This window comes from Perissodus microlepis, chromosome 6 (genome assembly GCF_051167445.1).
Source record: "Perissodus microlepis isolate ML-2025 ecotype Zambia chromosome 6, ASM5116744v1, whole genome shotgun sequence".
NCBI classification, from domain to species: domain Eukaryota; kingdom Metazoa; phylum Chordata; class Actinopteri; order Cichliformes; family Cichlidae; genus Perissodus; species Perissodus microlepis.
This window is the reverse complement of record NC_140466.1, coordinates 13,922,552-13,942,949: the sequence shown is the minus strand read 5'-3', so window position 1 is coordinate 13,942,949 and position 20,398 is coordinate 13,922,552. Positions and strand designations below refer to the sequence as shown.

Here is a 20,398-nt window from a genome sequence, read left to right as displayed (position 1 = left end):
GAGGTAAGCCACGTGACACGTAGCGCGGAAGTACCAAGTCGTCTTCAGTTAAACGACTCTTAAATTTTAATCATACAAACCAAACATTTTTTTGAAGAAATCGGGATGCTGCCCTTAGCTGCAGTTTTTCATTTCCCCTGGGAAATAAACCCTGGAAGCGTGGAGGAAGGACAATCAGTCAGAACATTTGGCAGGTGGGTTTTGTTTCAAACTAGAAAAAATCTTCAGTGTGTGGTTAATGAGATCATGAACAGCCAGTTGTGACAAGCACAATATCTTGTATATACCTGATCTGATGTGGTCAGAGAGGACAGAATCAGACTTATATTAGTAGAGCTACGACTTTTGGTTGTATTTCAGTAAATTCGATATTTAATTTAAATTTTCTAAAGCATCTGTTTGTTGATTTAGCCCACACACCTTTATTCTTCCATAGGCATTAAGACGGTAAGTAGCAACCAGATGCTGAGAATCAAATGCATTTGAGCTATTGACCATGGGTAAAATGTGAAGTTTTGACAGTTTTCTGGCTAGGAGCATTCAGATGTCTGTTAACATGGTGCCAAGGAGGAAAAATATCAACAACGATCTTTGATCATTAAAGCAATCTTCACTGCTTATCTGTCTGAGATGGATTACAAGACCAACCAATCTAAAGACCATCGTTCAATAGTGAATTATTCACAAGTGGAAAAATATTCAAGACAGTTGACAGTCTTCCCAGAGGTCCATGCCCCATCAAATTCAACTAAATGTCAGCCGTCTAATGGCCAGAGAAATGTTAAAATGTTAGTTGTCAAAGTATCTTGGACTCTACAGGCTTCAGTTAGCCTATTATATATTAAAGTTCATGATCATACTATTAGAAAACAAGACCAAAGCGGAGATATTAGACTATAATGAACAGCACCACATTTGGCAAATCAAATGCAGCATGTCAGCACGAACATTATGGGCCATAATTCCTCCACAATGATATTAGACACCGATAAAGTCATTTGTCAGAAAACGATTACTTCACGTTACTGTTGTTAAAGGTCAAACCACCTTCAAGTTACTGAATCATGAGGTGTACTTAGTTTTTCACTGCATGTGTTACAGTTAGAGACTTATTATACTTTAACAAATTAAGAAAAACATGCAATAGGATGCAGTACAAGTAAAAAGTGTTTGTAAGATAGTTAAAGTCTGAAAAACTGTTATTAAAACCATACAGTTTCTGAAAATGTCCTCTTAAAAATGAAAATCTTTGAAAATGAACTTTCTCTGCACTCTAGGATTTTTGCTGTCTTCACTGACTGGCAGCAGCACTGAGGGTGGTAGATGTTGACTCAGGCAGAAATGACTGTGTAACTGACATTAATGATTTCATAGCGCTTCTCTGCTCATACACCTTTATTTATCGTTATCCCCTATTCTCCTGTTTGTCACCTAAAAACGTAAGTAATTTATAAAGTTTATTTTTATAATTATTACTATCAATTTAAAAAAACAAATGGAGCAGATTAAACATACAGAAGCTACTGTGTTGTTCACACTTTATGGCCCAATTGGCTGTTCATTAAACCACTAAAACATACACAGATCAGCGATTATATCTTCTACATAGATTTGGACCGTACTCCCCTGTTTACACACTTTTTAAAAAAAATATTGAAGGGTAGCTTTTGGGAACCGGTTGTGTAAATGATTATTTAAATTGTAAATCATACAAAGTTACTCTTGTATAGCTCAATAACTAAACCACAGCTCTGGAAATGAACCAAATTCACTTTAAAATGTTTTACTCATTTTTTTTCAGACTTGTATGCTATCAGCCTGAGGAGTCCAGGGCTACGCTGTCAGCACAGCATGCTTCTAAAGAGCACCGTGTGGTTGTCCACACCTTGTTTGTGGAGCCCTTCAACCCCATAATTGGAGCCCAGTACATTGTGCTGGGTGAGATAGAAAATGATGAGAGTAAGAGAAATATTTCACACAGACAGACAGTGTGCAAAAATGTTGCAGGGGACTGTTCCGATGTTAATTTACCCTCACATAACTTAAACATGGGAAACATTAAGCAAGTGTCAGTTTGTCCTGTGTGTGGTTGACCTGATGACATCTTTAAATGCTATGTTTGTTTGTTTGTTTGTGTTTGTTTTGGGCAAACGCAAATGTAAATTGCAGTTCAGTACCAGTGAAATTTCTTTGACTCTATTTAGCTTTATGCTGCCTTTTGAAAAGTTTAATTCGGGGATGATGTTTTGGTGCTATCACCTGCCTGTGTTTGTAACTTCTTGTCCTACAGGAGTCGGTGCAATGGTCCGTGCCCGTGTGCTGAACTGTGTTGACGGTGTAAACATTGCCCTTCTGGAGAAAGCCATCACTGAACAAAGAAACTTCTTCACAGAGAGGGAGCGCAAACTGGGTGCACAACCTGCAGATGCAACATGATCAGGGACTTTATTCATGTGGTTTCTCAAGGTGCTCTTTGGTCCTCAGAGCTGCAGTGATGCCCCTTGCTGTGCTGTCTGAACAGTGAACTTAATAACTGTCTAAATTTGCGTAAAAGACACGGGTTCACTTCTGAGAGTTTACATGACTGTCCTGATCTGGGATTTTTCTGCACTTGATCAAGGGATTGCTTTTAAACAGCTAAAGCCCCACATTAGTGGGGCATTATTAGATTTTCTTGTAGGGTCATTAAAGAGTTACAAACAGATGGTTTGGGTTTATGGCTCATAAATATGTCACATTTTTAGTTTTGTCTGTGATTCTGAAGACTCCAGGTGATGATTCAGCATGGACACAGCTTTAAAGATATGAGCAAATATCCGTATGCATGTAATATGATAAAACTTCACTATATGTCCAAACATACTGGGCCATCAGGAGCAGCTTGGCCATGGAAACATCAGTGCCAGAAGAGGTTAGGATTCTGCAGCTGTTAAACCAGCAGAGTTTTGGTGAATATTATGCATTGCACCTCAAGCTGGTGCCCCCTTTCTGTAACTGTGCGTTGTCTGCTACTTTGAGACTGAATTGTGTCCTAAAAACTTTGCAAACTTAATATTGGGAAATCTCATCTGACTGTTAAAGTTTAGGTCAGGTTTATGTTGTCTGTCCCATTAATTTTATCAGCCAAGTGTGTTCTTAGCAGAAGTTAATGTTAAGAAATGGTCAGATGTAGAAATTTTTGTACAAATTGAAATAAAGGATTGTTTGACTCATCAGTGGCTTCCTTTTAAGCCCCTTTTTCGAATCTATCATTTGCCTTAAATGTTTCATGAAAACAATTTTAATATTAGTCTAAGATAACCCAAGTAAATTAAAAAATACAGGTTTTATTGATTAATTTATTTAATATTTGATGATTTAATTTATTAAGGAAAAAAACTATCCAAACCTACATGGCCCTATGTGAAAAACTAATCCCCCCACTTTTTAAGTCATGAATTAACCGATATTGAAAACTTTTTGTTGGAAAGCTGGGTTCTATTTCACTAACCATACCCAAGCCTGATCACTGTCAGGCAAGTAGAATAAAAAAAACCACTTAAATAGAACCTGTTTGATAAAGTGAAGCGGCCTAAAAGAACTCACAAAGCAACACATCATGCCACTGTCTAAAGAAATGGCTGAGAAACAAAGTTACTGACATCTATCAACCTGGAAATGGTTACAAAGATATATCTAAGGCAGTGTTTCCAGTGAACAACCCTGTGAGCCTTTATTCACAAATGGAGGAAACAGTGGTGATCCTTCCAAGGAGTGGCCAGCCTACCAAAATTACTCCAAGAACACATCATCGACTCATCCATGAGTTCACAAAAGAACCCAGAACAACAGTTAAGGTCCATGTTATTGATTCAACAACGGGAAAAATACAGGGCAAAAATGGCACACAAAGATGGGAGAGTTCCAAGGTGAAAACCACCACTGAACAAAAATAACAGAGAGTCATTGCATATTTACCAAAAAACATCTTACTGATACCCAAGACTTTGGGGGAAGTGCTCTGTGGATTGATGAGATAAAAGATAAACTTGTTGGAAGGGTTGAGTCCTGTTGCATCTAGTTGTTTCATAAAAAGAACATCAACCCGACAGTCAAACATGGTGGTGGTAGTGTGATGGTCTGGGGCTCCACTGCTGTTTCAGGACCTGGACGATCAGTTCATTCACTGAAGCCCAAGCTCACTTGGACAACGACTAAGAGCACATCAGCAAAATACCCCTGAATATCTCAATAAACAAATAAAAAAGAAGGTTTTGGACTGCCCAAGTCAAAGTCTTGTTTTTAATCTTGTTGAGATACTTTGGCATGACCTCTATTACACTATTATATTATATTTTTCTAATATTAAAAGATGTTTGATGATCTGAAACATTTAAGTTTGACATATACAAAAAAACTAAGAAATCAAGATGAAGTAAATACTTTTTCATAGCATTTGTTTTTTTACTTTAGAGACTGCACAGCATTGAAAATGAGAGTCCATACACTTTAACCATTATAATTTATTTTATTGATATTTGTTTCTTTATAAGGTATCGAACAAGATAAAATTCAATGAACAGTTTTGAAGAAAACCCATGAGTAATACAGAATCAATTAATCTTGGCAAATGCCATTGCACCATGTCCCAGTATCCCTAATAACACATTAATATTAAAGATAAACTTCATTTATACTGTTTTTAAATTAAACCAAAAAAGAAAAATCTGCCCACATCAAACATTTTTAGTAAACAAAAAAACTCAGCAGCAGTTATTTTGGCTAGAGAGAAAGCTTTGCAGTAGAAGACTTTTCCTGAGTCAAAATGTCCATTGTAAGTAATGTATGGATTTCATATAGAAAAGATGTCTCCAAAAAGTAAACATATCTAAAATCTTGCATATCTAGTCGAATTGTACACTGGACTATAACCAGACCCTTTGGAAGAGGCAGGCAGCATTGGTAAGCCTGTATTTGGGTCTTTCCTGCAGCGATTCAGAGCTTGCTTGTAGTTGATTTTCTCCTTTGTGATTGGGTCTATAATATCTTTGATGTAGGCGGACTCAGTTTCCAGGTCTCTCATTATTGTGTTGTCGATCATTCTGGACCCAACGGCATCCAAGATGCTAACTCTGTGACCAGTATCTGGATCGACCAGCCCTCCGGTCAGGTGCTGAGCCTCCATGAAGCGAATGGCAGTGTCCTTCGGCATCCAGCCTTTCTGAACAGCCTTTCCCACAGACAAACGCTCTTTGGTCACAGGGTCTTCAACTCCAGTGAAAGCCTTCTGTGCATTGAGCAGTCTCTGGATTTGACTATCCTCGATGAGGGCTCTGTTTGCTGCCTTGTGAACCGTGTATCTCCCTTTATTGCTGATGTCAATGATTCCTCCTGTTGATGCCTGAGCCTCCAGAAGTCTTTGGGCAGTTGTGGAATCAATTAGCTTACTCACGGTGGCATTGCGTATTGTATAGCAGGTGTCAGTGTCTGTATCTATTATTCCAGCAACTGGGTAGGTTTCTTTGGCAGCAGATAGGTTAAATGGTGCTGAATTGAGTGATGTGGTGGATTTTGGGGTGATTGAATTGAACTGGGACTGCTTCTTGTCGTCACCAGCGACTAGCAGGGCAAATTCTGAGATGGGAATTTTTCCTTGTTTGTACTGTTGCAGATCATATTCTGTCAATCTTCCTTCCTTCAGCGCATCTTTGATGGAGTACTGCTTTCCACTCTTGCGATCCTGGAGTACAGATATCTCCCCATCAGGTCCCAATGAAGTGATCTCCTCCCAGTCACACTCAAGCTCTTGCAGGTGAATGTACTGCGGACGATCAATCAAGCCCTGAAGGTAGGCATCATAAGGAGACATGTCTTTGCCGGTAACTGGGTCCAAAATTGTGATCTTTGTGGAGACATTGGTCTCTTTGGTTCTTGTTTCTGCACTCTCCTCTCTCTGTAGGTTCTGTATAAGCTCACGGATGATGCTATCTCGCTGATGGATCTTGTCTTTTTCGTCCAAGATGTCCCTCTCCAAACGCATGACATCAGACTCCATCTTAATGCTTCTCTGTCTGCTCATCTGCGTTCTTTCACTCATCAGTCGGCTCTGCTGCTGGAAGGACAGGCTGATATCGTGCCTCTTGCCATCAAGGGATCTAAGTTCACGAGTGAGGTCTTCCTTCTCTCTCTGTAAGGCATCTCGGTTCATAATCAGGGTTGTCTCCTCTCTTGAAGTAGCAGATTTGCTGTTCATTAGGAAATGGATTTTGTCATTGAAACGTCTAAGTTCATCCTCGAGGTCTTGTCTGGCAAATTTACTTTGAGACACCTGTTCTCTCAGGTGATCCCTCTCAGCCTCAACTGCCTGGTCTTTTTCAACACGGACAACCTCTTTGTAGACTGTCCTCTCACTGGACTTCTCTTTCTGCAAGATTTCAAGTTTTATGTTGATGTTACGGATTTCTCTCTGCAGTCTCAGAATATCACTGGTTTCCTTGTCCATGTCTGACCGCAGACTGCTTGTCAGCCTCTCCAGTTTCGGGTCTCTCTCCACCTTGAGCACCTCCTCGACAACTATGTTTTCCTCAACAGGTGGTGGGGCATTTTCCAGCTGTGAGATACGCAGTTTAATCTCTCTGACTTCAGACTCAGCTTGAATCCTCTTTTGGCGTTCAACACTCTCTCTGAGGATCCTCTCTTTCTCTTCCACCTTTGTTCTTAACTGTTGTAGCTCCAGTTCAAACTGACGCCGGTTCGTTACTTCTTCATCCAAGTTCCTGCTAAGCCTTTCGTGCTCGACCATTTGCCTTGGGTCTTTCTGCAAACGAACAACCTCTTGGACAACCACCTTCTCTTCTGGTTTCTGTCTCTCCAACTGGATGTATTTATTTTTCAGGTCAAACACCATCTCTTCAATGGTGCGCCGAATCTGTGCCTCTTCCCGCACATTATTTCTCAAGCGGTCAAACTCTTTCTCTTGGAGTGGATCGGGCTCATACTTAATAACTTCTCTGGTGACAAGTTGGGTCTCTACCTTTGACTTTTCAGCCTTCCACTCATCTCTCTCTTGCCGGAGCGTTCTCAGCTGGTCTTGGAAGGAGTCGTAATTGCTGTGTAAATTATGCACCTGGTCATTTAGCCTCTGAATTTCTCTCTCATTTTCGGGGCTTCTTTCCTCTTTAACCACCTCTTGGAAAACTTCTTTTGTTTCAATTCTTGGCTTCTCTGACTGAATGATGTTGAGTTCAGTTGTCACCTTGGTGAGCCCTCTTTCAAGGTCAGAGCGCTGCTTGCTGCAGTCTTGTATCTCTTTGTGGAGCCGCATTATCTCCACCTCTGTGTTTGGGTCTATCCTGTAGATCTCGTTAACAATTTCCTTCACCTCAACTCTGGGTTTCCATTCGTAAACTTCTCTGTAACGGTTGTGGAGCACCGTCAATTCATTGACCAGAGAGTTGTTTTCAATTCTCTTTTCCTCCAGGCTTGTTCGAATATTCTGGGATTCGTTGATTAGGTCTTGGTCTTGTTCAATCTTTTTGACTTCTTTAGTGATTATCTTAGGCTCAATGTTAGGAATCAGCCTCTCTAGTGCATTTATCTGACTCCTTGTTTGGAAGATGTCATCATGGAGGAGCTTGGTCCTTTTGCTCTCGTCAGAAATTTCTGTCTCAAATGTTCGCACTGCTCTCAGCATCTCTGGGTCTTTCTCCACTTTAACCACTTCCTTCTTAACCACCCTCTCTTTGATTGTTGGCCTCTTCTGCTGGAGAATTGTTACTTCTGTCTTCATCTGAATATGCTCCCCATCCCTCATCCGAATTTCTTCTCTCATCTTCGTTATTTGATCTCTCAGCTTAGCAGCCTCTGTATCCAGCTGGGGATCTTTCTCAAACTCTGTCACCTCTCTAGTCACCAGTTTTGGTGGAGCGCTCTTTACGGTTTCTGCCAGGGTGGTGACTTTTTTGTTTGTAACCTCAACCTCAGTTTGTATGGTGGTGCGCTTCAAGATTTCCTCATGTAGCGTCTGCTGCAGAGCCCTCAGATCACTTTCCACTTTTGGGTCACGGTAGTACTTTAGTACTTCTTTCTCCTCGACACGTTCAACTCCACGGCGACTCTTCAAAGACAAAAACCTGTCTTTGAAAGTTCTCAGGTTTGTCTCAGCATGAGTCCTCCTCTCCTTCTCCTCCTCCAGCTCTTTTACCAGACCATCTAACTCAAAAGCACTCCTTTCAGACCGCACTTGCTGCTGTGCCACTGCTTGAACTGTCTCTTCATTCTGCAGCAGGAAAAGCAAATTTATTCAAAGTAATATTATTTGCAATGTAGCTTTAGTTTTATGGAAAGCATAATCTAAATGGATACAAAAGATAATAAATTCATTCACTGTTTTCTTACTCGTGATATGAGATTCTTAGCCAGGCCCATCTGTTTTTGCCGCTGGGTGTTTTCAGCTTTTGTTTCAGCGTAGCGGTTCACCAGACTCTTTTCCTGTAATAAGCAAACCTCATGTCACCTCGATCTATAAATAAATGTGAGAAGTGTGTATCATGTTGAAAAACACACAGACATTACCTCTTTCTGAATAGCCTCAGACAGTGTGGGCATACGTGGTTTCTTCGGAACGGTGGCGCCGGCGTCCTCAAGCGTACTGTTGTACGTGTCAACGTTGGTCTCGTACTCCTGCAGAGACGTGAATTGTTTCATGTCATTTGTTGCCTATTTCAGAATCTTTAAGTACGAGCCATGTCTGCTAATGTTAAAATTAAAATGTATTATTTTACTTTCTGTGTTGCCTAAAATGCATTTATGCATTCTATGCTTTTTTAACTTTCAACACATTTGTCTTTACAAAGCCCTTCCTGAGGGAAGTCCCATTAGCCCCAGGATTAGCATTTCCTCCCAGGGTTGTACCGCTACACCATGGTTCCATAAATTATTGTATTATATTATTTATTATAAGTTAGGAGTCTTACATTGAGGAGATCCTGCAGGTCTTGAGAGAGGCTCGTCACCTTTTCCATGTCAGCTTCCTTCCGTGTCAGGTCGTCCATCACCCTCTGCAATGCATAGGTATAGAAACATTAATCACCTAAAGTTACTGTCCTGTCATAATCATAGTGAATTTCTACAGGTTCATATTGAGAATAATGTTTATACATCCATAAATCAAAAAGACATTATGTGTGGAGTGGGTAGCCAGGTTGTTATTTTATTCTTTATGTGATACTTAAAGGTAAATAATCAGAAGACAGTCTCACCTCTTGAGAGCTCTTCTTAGCAGCAATCTGAGACAGATCGTCATTGGGGCTTATCTTGTTTGTTGGCAGGTTGTCCAAGAATGAGTTCAGGGATTTACATGTGCTCTGGAACTCCTGGTTCTTTCCTGCAGTTTTGAGTAAGGTGCTTTCTCTGAGAGGAATATGAGAGGTATTAGGCACATTATGAGGTATTGGTGTATTAGGTACATTATGACAACAGAAACACCTTATGTAATGAAACCTGTTTTACCTTTTAGTAGTGTAGTAGCACATTTTTATAGATTATATATAGATGTATATAGATTTATAGATGAAGTACAGATTAACCTCATTGCAGGTTGCAAATGCCCGATCTAATCGTAAAGGTACTTCTCACTTCCTTGTTGCTTGATTTAAGTGATTTAAAAGGCTGATGAGGGAAAACCACTGTAGTCTGTCTTTCTAATAAAGCTGAAGGGACTGAGATGATGTGTTCACAGTCTGACTCTCACCTCTCCTTCAGCTGGTTGGCAACGTTGGTATAACGTGCTTGTAGCTGCTTGACCTCTGTTTTCTGGCGCTGGATGTCCGGGCAGTACTCCTGGTAGCCCTGCTGCAGAGAGCTGCACAGCTGCTCTGTGGTCTCCAGATCCTTGCTGAGCTTCTTCATGTCATTCTGAGCAGCTACCACAGACTTTTGCTGGCTCTAAACACCACAAAGGAGATGTTCAATTCAAAGTGAACATTAGAGATATGCAAGAGAATTCAAATTTGTATGGTCAAGACTTCCTTACTTGAATTTCCTCAGCATGGGTTTCAATTGCTTTTGGGCCATCAGGGATCGGACCATCTTCACTCAGCCTTTTCTCAAAGCCGGAGACGAGACCATCCACCTTCTTGATCTGTTTCTCCAGGTTAAGTGAGGCATTTGCTCTGCAGAAAAGAAGATAAATAAACTACTAAATATACTAAGGTTATCTGTTATCTAGATCATCTACTCAAGTAACACAACTTAACAAAGATGGATAGAAGAATGAAAAACTGATTTAAGTTTTTAAAAATGTTGTTCCAAAATCAAACCCCGCCATAAAACAAGCTCTTACTTCTTATTGTAAAGGTCAGCAAGTGCAGCAAGGTTGTCAGACTTGTTGCTGGCAGCACTGAGTTTGAGCGGCAGTCCCGAAGAGGTCCCGTTGGGATCTTTAGCCAGCAGGGGCTGCATGCCAGCCTGTGCAGCCTGTTGCTGCTGCTGTAGAGCCTGTAGTGTCTGAGCAGTTTGCTGTAAAGAGCATCCATACAACCCTCCATTAAACATCAGATATAAGTATAATTCACAGCACAATCATTTCATGCTGACAGTCTGCAGGAGTGAAGAATCCCTTTATGCTGTATAGGGTATGAATGCATACACACACATACGAGGATAATAACAGCAAAAAATTGCTTTTATATGGTTTGTTTTAGTTTCTTGGTGTCACATGGTGAATGATATTTAGCTGGTGCTGATGTTAGTTTGTGTTTTTTCTCACCTCCTGCTCCTTCATCCTTTTGGCCAGATCACCAGCGGGATCACTGCGGCTCAGCGGGGCTCGCAGACGGCTCAGCATGCTCTCCTCAGCTTTGGCCAGGTCATTGTCCAGCTTGTCCAGCTGCTGAGAGAGGGCTGCTACTTTGGGGTCCGTGGGGGCAGAAGACACTGGGGCTGAAGGAGGAAAAGGAGACCTTTTTAAATGATTGATTTCACTTTAGTTGTGGTTTAAAGATGCAGTGATTGCATATAATGAGGACACTTATGCATTTAATTAATTGACAACAACCTAACTGCTGGGCCCTGGAGATTTCTGATTTGTTATTCTTCAGGGAGTCAGCCAGAGCGGCTCTTCTCTTCTTGATGTCTGCAAGCTCCTGGCCCAAACTAATGAACAAAAAGAAAGGGACGGAGTCAAAGAAAGGGCAGATGTCGGATGTGCCATTTGAGCTGTTTAATAATAAAGCTTGTCAGCACTTACAGGTCCACTTTATCAATGGCCTCTGAGTCAGGTGGTGGGATCTGGAAGCAAACTCCTGGGAATTTTTTAGTTTTTCCATCAGTGGAAATGACATTCCAGTTCGCAACGTCTGAGTTTGATTTTAAGGTGAACTTGTCTCCTCTTTGCAGAGAATCCTAAAAAATAACGATTGATTCAGTCAGACAAGTCACTTTTCAAAGTTGTTGTTGTTTTTTACTGCAGCCACATGCAGTTAGAGTTTTACATTTAGACAAAAATTGTTCCCCACCGTGCCTGTTTCCCAGTCGCACAGGGACTCCACAGTAATGGCTCTGCTGGGGGTCGTACGTCGCAGTTTCAGTGGAGCGATGGTGGTGCTGCGTTTCCTCAGGTCGGCCAGCAGCTGTTCACATTTCTGCACATCTTTCTCCTCCGCCTGGTAGGAAAAACACACAAAGATTAAAAAAAGATTCCAAACATATCTTTTCACATAATTTTTCTGCTGGGTTTAACAAACTTAGTGTAATATCCCACAAAATGAACCTCTGTTTCTTCCTGATTTCAGTACCGTGGCAATGAAAGACTGCTCTATAACACATCTCAATCATTGGGTGGTGGCAAACCAGGTGTGTGAGCACCTTTAACTCATTTTATGTATTTGTTTTTGTTAGTTCTGGTGTATATTGGCAGGTCTTTGTATTGACTGTAAAGTTTCATGTGACCTGCCCAGCAAATTAACAGTTTTCCTTCAGTCTGCTGTGTTTACACCTTATATTTTCTCATATATATGTCCATTTACATATGAATAAATAAATAAACATTGAGAATTATTCAATAAATATAACTCAAAGACTTTAGAATTTCCCTTTTTAGGCTTCCACTGAACAGAATCAACTTTTGGAGACTTTTCCTGTTTTACTTTTGGACTTTGGAGTCTCCTTGTCTCCAGCTTTGCCCGCCCCAGTCCCTCATTTTCTATCCAAATCTCCTTCTCATTCACTTTTTTTTAAAATCCTCACTGCTAGCTTGAAAGAGGGGTGCAAGCTGAATTTCTTATGTGTGCTGAGTTGCAGTACTGGTGGCTGGACGTACCTCAAGCTGCAGCAGTTTCTCAGTTTTGCTCTTCTTGCTGAGAGTCTTGGGGTCCAGGGTGCTGTTGAGCTTGGTCAGTGACTCTGACAGCTGCTCGCTGTCATATTGGTACTGAAAAACGGAACAAAGCACACTTTTTGTTTTGTTTTGTTTTGTTTTGTTTTGAGTTTATGCATAAAATCTGCAAATGGTGATGACAGAACAGGTTGCAAACTGAGCACTGCATTGCGATGAACTCTGTCTCACCCTTTTGAAATCCTCCACGCTGTCCAGGTGCGTCTCTTGACAGATGCAGAGATTGAGGAATTTCTGCCACTCATTTCGTACATCATCTCTTTGAGCCTGGAAATATAATGAAGGGAGTTGACATACCTTTAAACAGCATTCAGGATGAAAGAGTGAAGCTGATGTTGTTAATGGGCTTTTCAAGTACCTGTATTGTGTCGCTTGCGGGGTGCTTCATTTCAACAAGTCTCTCGCCTTCGTCCTGGAGTTTGTTCACCTCGGCCTCGTGGGACAGCAGATTGTTGTTCTTGAAATTCTAAATGAGATCAAATCAAAATTGACGTATTTATGTGTGAATTCATCCAGGTACAGAACCAAAACAACTTCTGTCACACTGGACAGGCCACACCTCGTGATTGGTGAGCCTTTCAATTCTATTTTTCATCTGACTTAAAAACGCATTAATCCTAACCTCATACTGCCTCCGAACGTCAGGCGGGTCCAACATGTGGTCACTCCAGTCTTGCTTTTTGATCTTATTCTGCTCTTCTGCCAGGAAGTTCAGCTCCTTGTTGCAGCCCTGCATGTACTCGTACAGGCTATTGAGGTAGTGACGGCGCCACTTGGAGTTGTCCTTAGGAGAAATAAATTAAAATGGAAAGACACATGAGTACCCCTAAAAGATTTTTTTTTTATTAATTTATCCATGTATTAATTATTATTTATTTATTTATTTATTTTTTAAAAAAAATTCTTTTAAATTTTTTACTTTTTTTTGGGGGGGGGGGGGGGAGATTTTAAGCTGAAATTTACATTTTTCATTTTTTCTCAAACGAAGAAAAAAACAAAAAATAGAAAAATTGCCTCACAGCTTTTTACACTGCCAAAACCAAAAGTAAAATAAGACTTGTGTTTATCTTTGAACATTAAGTGACTGAAGCAACTCACCAATAAGTTGTTGTACTGTTTTTTCAGAGCGTCGTATTTCTCCTTAAAAAACAAGACAGCGTATGTGAGCGGCTGTTTGAAATGCTTTTTGCTTAATAAAGGACACAAGCTGCAATCAGTTTTAAGTAAAACACATCATGCAAGCATGTGTTCTTGTGTAATCTTGCATGCAGACCTTGCTGCCAGCAGAAGCGAGGCAGAGCTGTGTGTTGTAGGCTTCAATCTCTTTGTGTACGATGTTGTGAGCAGCAATCTGCTTCTCCAGATCAGCCATACTAGGGCCAAACTGCTCCACATCCACCAGTTTCTGAAAGCACAGACACCAGAAGAAAGCAGTTCATGGAAATGTAGTGATGAGATACTGAAGGACAGGTCTGACAGGGTGAGGCCGGTAAATCAGTCAGCTCTGCTTGGGAGATTTATTACAGTACAGACAGGTGCAAAACGAAGAAACAAGTGCATTTAGATTACATTAGGATTAAAGGATACAGTTAATGTTATTTATTATTAAGTAATCCTGTGAAAGGGTGACTGCCATTTTCCCCACCCTGTAGTTCCTAATGGAGACTTAAATCTTTTTAAAAGACTGCAAATATTTAGTTTGATTTTTTTCAAAACACTTGATGTCGAGGGGGTTTGCAAAGTGGCTTGCAGGGAGAACAGCAAGGGTGGCCAGGATAGTGCTAGCTAAAAAGGAAACTATAGATAAAATTACATAGAAATTACAGATTGCTGACATCATGTCAAAGGAGTCTGATTTCTCTACGATGCTCAAATAAGCAACAGTGCGACTCAAAGTTTGAATAGTTTTTGTTACAGAGCGTCTGACTACAGAGGAAAATACTTGTTGGTGGCAGCAGTTTTAAAACAGTTTTTTGTCTTTTTTGTTGACAATAAGAGCATTAATATTTAATAGAGTATGAAAGACTGACGTGGATGTTCAGACAGTGTAACAGTACTTACTTGCTTCTCACTTAAAACAGGCCCCCAGTCAATTAAGGGCATCCGCGACACATCATCAATCTGCTCGTAGATGTCTCTGTAGACGGTACAGTCCTTCAGCCAGCGCTCATGAAGATGAAGGACACTGGAGTCATCAAAGGGCAGAAAAGACACAAAGAAACAAACAACTGTGGTTAATGTGGAGCTCCAATGAGTTCAAAGTTAATGATATTAAACAGCTAAAATGTTTTAAAATCCTCAGTATGTTCTCAGAGAAGGGACCAGGTATACTGCAAATCTTCTGTGTTGTATTTATTCTGCATGAACTCACTCGCTCTCTATGTCTGTGGCTTGTGGATGTTTTAGGTTCTTGGCTTTGTCAACATCTATGAAGAGCTTCTTCAGCAGGCCCTCAGCTTCACCCAGCTCATCTGAGATCTCCTTCTGATGCTGGTACGGCAGCTCTTTCTTGTCATTTTCAAAATCCTGGCAAAGGCAGACAACAGATAAGGTGACGTTTTTACAAAGGCAATGAAGGTAATCGTTCATAAAATTAGAGGTTTTGTTTTGTTCTTACCACAGCAAGCAGCTTCTCAGCCCTGAGGACGTTTTTCTCCACCAAGTCTGCATCTTTTTGCATCTGGGTGATCAGCAAGGCCAAGTCGGTGGCCTGTGACCTGCAGCAGACAACAAAGGTCAGAGGTTGAACAGCAGCACACATCAGTTCAGGGATGATACAGAATTGGTAAGTATACGAGTACTCCCACGCAGAAGTTTTGAATAATTAACAGCTTGATTACAGTCAAACCTTACGGTGTGCATTTTTATGAGCACTCTCACTACCAACAAAGACTTATTTATATTTGTGGACAAACTTCACATCCCCAGGTCATCCTTTATATAAAAAAATCTGCACAGTGAGGGCGTTTTTATTTTTATTTTTTCCATTCAGTGTTTTTTATTTTGCACAAACTGCACAGTTTCCAGATCTTTTAGGATGGAGTAGGATTTTTCCACCCTTCGCACCACACCCAAAACGTTCCTTAAATTCTACCCATTCTTGAACTTTGACTGTCACTCCCTCTGTCAGTGTTTGTGTTGATTGTGTCGCTGCTCGGAGTAAAGTAAAGCAATGACTAAGATTGTCAAAATGAGGAGGAGGAAGACATTCCATTGAGAGATTAGCTACACCCATGAAGGTGAAGTCTTTGGGATTGGAGACAAATATTGTATTTGTTTTATTTAAGAGGCTTTGTATCTACTGCCTGAATAAATCATGGGGCAGAGCTCAGTTAAAGTTAAATTAGATTAAATCAAAGTTTTGCAAACTGCAAACGGGGTTTTGGAGATATGTTTGTTTATAATTGGTTCAGCAATGTGTGTGTGAGTTAAAAATAGACATTTTGAAATCCAGGTTTTGCCTCATTAACTGAGATTTATGTGTTTTACACAGCCGTATAAAACTGTATACCACCTCCACACACACACACACACACACACACACACACACACACACACACACACACTCTAAATATGGCAACTTTCAACATATTACACTTTTGCTTTTGTTAGTAATGAAATGTGCGATACATTGCAAAGCAGTCTCTGAAGTTTAAAAAATGTTGCTAAAGTAGAGCTACGGTTCAAAAAATACAGATGAATAAATCTTAGCAGCACAATTTTTGGTGTATCTGTCAGTGTCAACATTAAGAAAAGAGATATGAAAAGCTGTCAGACTGGGCTGGACTGGGACAAAAAATCAGCCCAGGTATTTTGACTAGAGACCGGCCCACCAGGTATTATAGGAAAAACCATAAAGCCTTTGAATGAAAACAAACGCTGTTGTGACAGTGATGCACAGTCTTGTTGGTATATATGTATGATTTCTATGACGATGAGGGATGAGAGAAGAAGAGGCAGAATAAACACACAAATACACAGAATAACTCCAGCTTTGTGTCTTTTTTTCATTCTAGCTGAAGTACGGGACAAATCGCTTGCTTTTCACCTCAACATGGATGTATTGTAATTGGTCCAACCCAGAGTCGATCACAACCATTGGATAATCCACCACCTTTCATTGTTTATACCGTTACAGAAACAAACATAAAAACGAAAAATCACTATCTGCTCACCGGTAATAACCATGTTATTATAAAGAATAACATGGTTATATTAACCAGTGTAAGTTTACTTATGAAGCCCTTTTAACAGATAAGTAGTCACAAAGTGTTGCACATAAAATAGAGTAAAATAGATTTAAATGTGAAAAACGTAATAAAAACAAGCTACAGATCAAGACAAAGAATAAATGAAATCAAGAAAATAAAACGATTTTTAACTGCTTTTTTAAAAGAGAGTCAGCGCTTTTAAAAACTGCTTATAGAGGAAAGGAAATGACCGCGTGCCGAGGATTCAGTCTGAGAAAGGTCACACTGATGCTGAAATTACACTTATGTGCAAAACTAAATCAAAGAATCTGGTTCTGCAGCTGCTGTCACAATGACTGCCCTGTTCCTGCTCACTCAACAGGAGGGACAGGTATGCATTCCCACCTTTGCAGTCAAAGAAAAACCTGTTTAGTTACCATTGTTTATAGAAACAGTATGTGCAGTGGGCTGTGGGAGAGATTTATCCTCTTTGCTCTAAAAAAAATAAATGAACAAATAAATACATGAAAAAAAAGAGTCTGTGATCATCAGACACAGGAGCATGAATTACTGATGCCAAACATACCAAACACACGCTATACTACGCATGGCGCCATGTTTCCAATAATTGTACTCAATTTGGATTTTTAAAGGTAATTTAATAAAAGTGGCTTTAATCTCTAGTTTGTCTTCTGTAATTTACAGATCTTTATATTTTACTTTTTTACTTTCCTACATGTCGGATATTTAGTTCTGAGTTTGTCTTGATAAAGGTGAACTGTGTAGGGACTGAAATGAATAAAGGTCTGATTTCTGATCTCTTTTATTTAAAGCTGTCACCTTTGGTTTATTCACTTCATTCTTTTATTAATAGCAGATAAGAATTACTGGTCACACCCATACATTGCTGTAGACACATACAGTATCTGCATCAAATGTGTGCTGCTTTTTTTTAAAATCAAGCAGCAGTGTGATATTCCTGTGCAGGAGTGGCTGTGCAGGGTTTTCCAGGAGTGTCTTGTAAGGTGATACTTTGAGTTTCTCATAAGGTGTTTTGGGGGAACTTTATGCTTTCCTCAGCATGAATCAAGTATTTGTGCGGGCTGCTTGTGTGGTCATGCTGAGCTTTTAGCCAATTTTTAAAAAATGGTTAAAGAAATTGTTAAACTGCTCTTCTTCAACAGTTGGTGGTTTTTAGAAAATTATTAAATGAATGACTGCTACAGAAAACACTACTATGAGACCAGTTTAAACTGGATTATCTGCATAATTTAGAAGGGCTTGCCTGCATTTTTTAGATGATAGTAAGATCTCACATCTTCTGCACAAACACCCTCATTTCCCCCTCAAGCTAAACTCATATGGTAAAAAAAAGGTCTGATTTCATAGTAAAATTAGGTTCAAGAATTGTTATTTTACAACATGACCACTGGAGCAAAGAAATGGATGTTGAATGCTGAAATGAATCTGTGTTTTACAGTCATCAGAGTCATTATTAAATCCCTGTGTAACCAGCTCTCTAATCTGTGATGTAACCAAAGGCACCAGCAGAACAAGATGAATGTCTGAGAGCCGCCCAGACTCAACACACACAAACACACAAATACAAATTTTTCCATGACGTCTTTGGGCTTTTCGACTTCTTGGAGACTCAGCCTGACCCGAGCATTAGCTGCCACTTTTACCTTTATTTGTACCTTTATTTTAAAAACGTCCCAGTGCCATGTCTAATGCACAAATCCATACATCGCAGCTCTCCAGCTGTCCGTGTCATTTCCAACAAACACAATTGTCACCCAGGAATCATTTTTGATTGCGATTCACAAATTTTTCTTAAACTAATAAATAAACAATTATCTGACAATAGAAATGACTGAATGAAACGAACAGCACTTCCTGTGCGTCACTCTGTAATGTACAGTTAAAAACCAACGCCCACATGAGAGGCAGAAACCAGCTGAGCAAAACGGACAACCCAGCCCTCATCACGCCTCAGCAGAGAGAAAATATGTCTGAAGCCGAGCCAAGGTGAAGGCACAAGCCGGACACCACCTGACGGTGAGATCACGTCAGCGGTCTTTTGTTACTCCCAGGAACAAAAAGGTGAAGTGGTCGGCTTTGCAGCTGAATGTGGGGCTCTTTCTATGAATAGAAACTGATCCTGAGAAAACCTGAAGAAAACCCGTCCTCAATACTATCCATTGCTTAAAAAGGTGATCATCCCACTTCGCCGCTTTGAATGCAGCGACTTAAATGGCGTTCTGATCTGTGATCCGGAGACTTTTAGCAGATTTGCCATGAATTAGATTCAGTGGCTCTTCATGAGCCTTTTCTTTATATTTAGCTCACCCACATTATGCATCAAATGGAATTCATTTTTATTCGCAATCCTCTAAAGCAGGTTGCTGTCAGCTTTATGTAAATTTTTGGAACCTGTGCCACCTGACTGTCATATTTCCATATCTGATCTGAACAGCTGCCTAGCCTGATAGGACTCCCTACATCTTCAAGCAACAAAAGCTCTCCAATAATAATTTTGCACAGACAGAAAGTTTCTCTGTGAATGATTTTTTTTCTCCAGTACAATAAAATTACTAACACAAATGATCTGACACCTGTCAAGGGTCTAGCACCAATAAATTAGGTTTAGGGTAAATTTCTGCCTGATAATCAGGATGACAACGTCTTTCAATTTCACTTTTAGTCGTAATTCCCTCATTTCACTCGTCCTCTTGCAGGACACCGTTGCACATCGTGTTTACAAAGTAAACTTGACCCCTGGCTTGTATTTAGCTTTCGCTTTTTCCAAAAGATTAACTCTCACATAACTCAGCACTTGAAAGCAGTGAAGGAATTCCCTAGGAAAACATGCATTAAACCCTCCTTTAAACTTGTAATATAATAAACCACAACACAGACACACACAGAGAAAGAGGGCAGCAAGAACACACAGGAAACATGACACAGTTCTTGGCTTTAGAAGAACAGGAACAGGAGGAACATGACAGAGATACAGTGTCACCACACTCATACACGCATTCATAAAATCCACAGTGAATAACTCACTTGGTGATCTTCCCCGAGACCTTGAGTGTACCATTCTTAGTGTCCTTGGAGCTCTCCTTTTTCTTAAACATCTTGGCGGATGTCAAGCGGAGATCCCGAGTAAAAACTCTCACTCTCTCTCTGTCTCACTCCTTCTTTGTCTCTGACTCCCGCTCTCTCTGGTTCTTGTCAAACACACTGAAGTATACAAACACACACACACTCATGTCACCACGGTGTTTAATGCCAGTGGCTCCTCCCAAACAGGTTAACAGGTGTGTCAACGCCCAAACATCCACCTTGCAGAGGACGACTGGACCGACCTGTTCTCTGCACTCTCCCTCTCTTCTTCCCTTCTTCAGGCCAGCCCTTCCTTTTCATTGGGCCCCTGACACACTCTCCAAACTCGCACAGGTCTTTTAATTACCAACAAAGCAGGAATGCATAATTCAGAAAGCCAGAGGGAAACGCTCCATTCCTGCACTGTTCACTCGGCTCTGTGTGTCACACGCATTGTGAAGATTGTATCCCTTGGGATAATTATAGAGCTGAAAAATGATCCAGTGCTACAAACCCAAAATGGTATTGAACTGCAAATCTGAATCCTTAAAGGGATAGGTGAGTTTTGTCACAAGGTTTCTCTCAAGGTTATTCGTATAAGAGGATACATAATATTAGGCAACTCAATTTCACGTTTACCCCCAAAAATAAATAATAATTCTGGCCTTTCAAAACTTCAGTGAATAATACCAATAATATACCAGAATAATACCAGTCTGGTTTTAAAGGT

The 20,398-nt window shown here is 40.3% G+C and overlaps 2 protein-coding genes across 3 annotated transcripts; one reads left to right on the top strand and one right to left on the bottom strand.

The window, feature by feature from the left end:
* Positions 1-10: 10 nt before the first annotated feature.
* On the top strand, positions 11-3,215 carry ten1 (TEN1 subunit of CST complex). 2 transcript variants are annotated; one of them, XM_084930927.1, is made up of 3 exons: positions 11-194; positions 1,802-1,938; positions 2,291-3,215. In XM_084930927.1, the coding sequence occupies exons 1-3, from the start codon at positions 106-108 to the stop codon at positions 2,434-2,436; spliced, it is 372 nt and encodes a 123-aa protein (XP_084787053.1). In that variant the 5' UTR covers positions 11-105; the 3' UTR covers positions 2,437-3,215. The 2 variants fall into 2 exon arrangements, with proteins under 2 accessions (XP_084787053.1, XP_084787052.1); XM_084930926.1 differs by having other exon boundaries at positions 14-194; positions 1,802-1,959.
* A 1,259-nt stretch (positions 3,216-4,474) lies between these two features.
* On the bottom strand, positions 4,475-19,838 carry evpla (envoplakin a). Its single transcript, XM_084930922.1, has 22 exons — positions 19,630-19,838; positions 14,991-15,090; positions 14,745-14,899; positions 14,435-14,558; positions 13,647-13,778; positions 13,472-13,513; positions 12,996-13,157; positions 12,732-12,839; positions 12,545-12,640; positions 12,299-12,409; positions 11,496-11,642; positions 11,228-11,382; positions 11,036-11,133; positions 10,748-10,920; positions 10,322-10,497; positions 10,013-10,151; positions 9,731-9,924; positions 9,240-9,390; positions 8,955-9,038; positions 8,554-8,661; positions 8,377-8,469; positions 4,475-8,257 (listed from the first exon to the last, which is right to left on the bottom strand). The coding sequence occupies exons 1-22, from the start codon at positions 19,698-19,700 to the stop codon at positions 4,868-4,870; spliced, it is 6,009 nt and encodes a 2,002-aa protein (XP_084787048.1). The 5' UTR covers positions 19,701-19,838; the 3' UTR covers positions 4,475-4,867.
* Between the last annotated feature and the right edge of the window lie 560 nt (positions 19,839-20,398).

Bases quoted from the DNA above. Each gene is read 5' to 3' on its own strand.
- ten1 (XM_084930926.1), top strand. From the start codon at position 106: ATGCTGCCCTTAGCTGCAGTTTTTCATTTCCCCTGGGAAATAAACCCT. The intron at 195-1,801 runs GTGGGTTTTGTT...ATTTTTTTTCAG, and splicing joins TCAGTCAGAACATTTGGCAG to ACTTGTATGCTATCAGCCTG. The intron at 1,960-2,290 runs GTAAGAGAAATA...CTTGTCCTACAG, and splicing joins TGAGATAGAAAATGATGAGA to GAGTCGGTGCAATGGTCCGT.
- evpla (XM_084930922.1), bottom strand. From the start codon at position 19,700: ATGTTTAAGAAAAAGGAGAGCTCCAAGGACACTAAGAATGGTACACTC. The intron at 10,498-10,747 runs GTGAGAAAAAAC...TGCTCTTTACAG, and splicing joins AAAGGATGAAGGAGCAGGAG to CAAACTGCTCAGACACTACA. The intron at 9,039-9,239 runs GTGAGACTGTCT...TATGCATTGCAG, and splicing joins CTAAGAAGAGCTCTCAAGAG to AGGGTGATGGACGACCTGAC.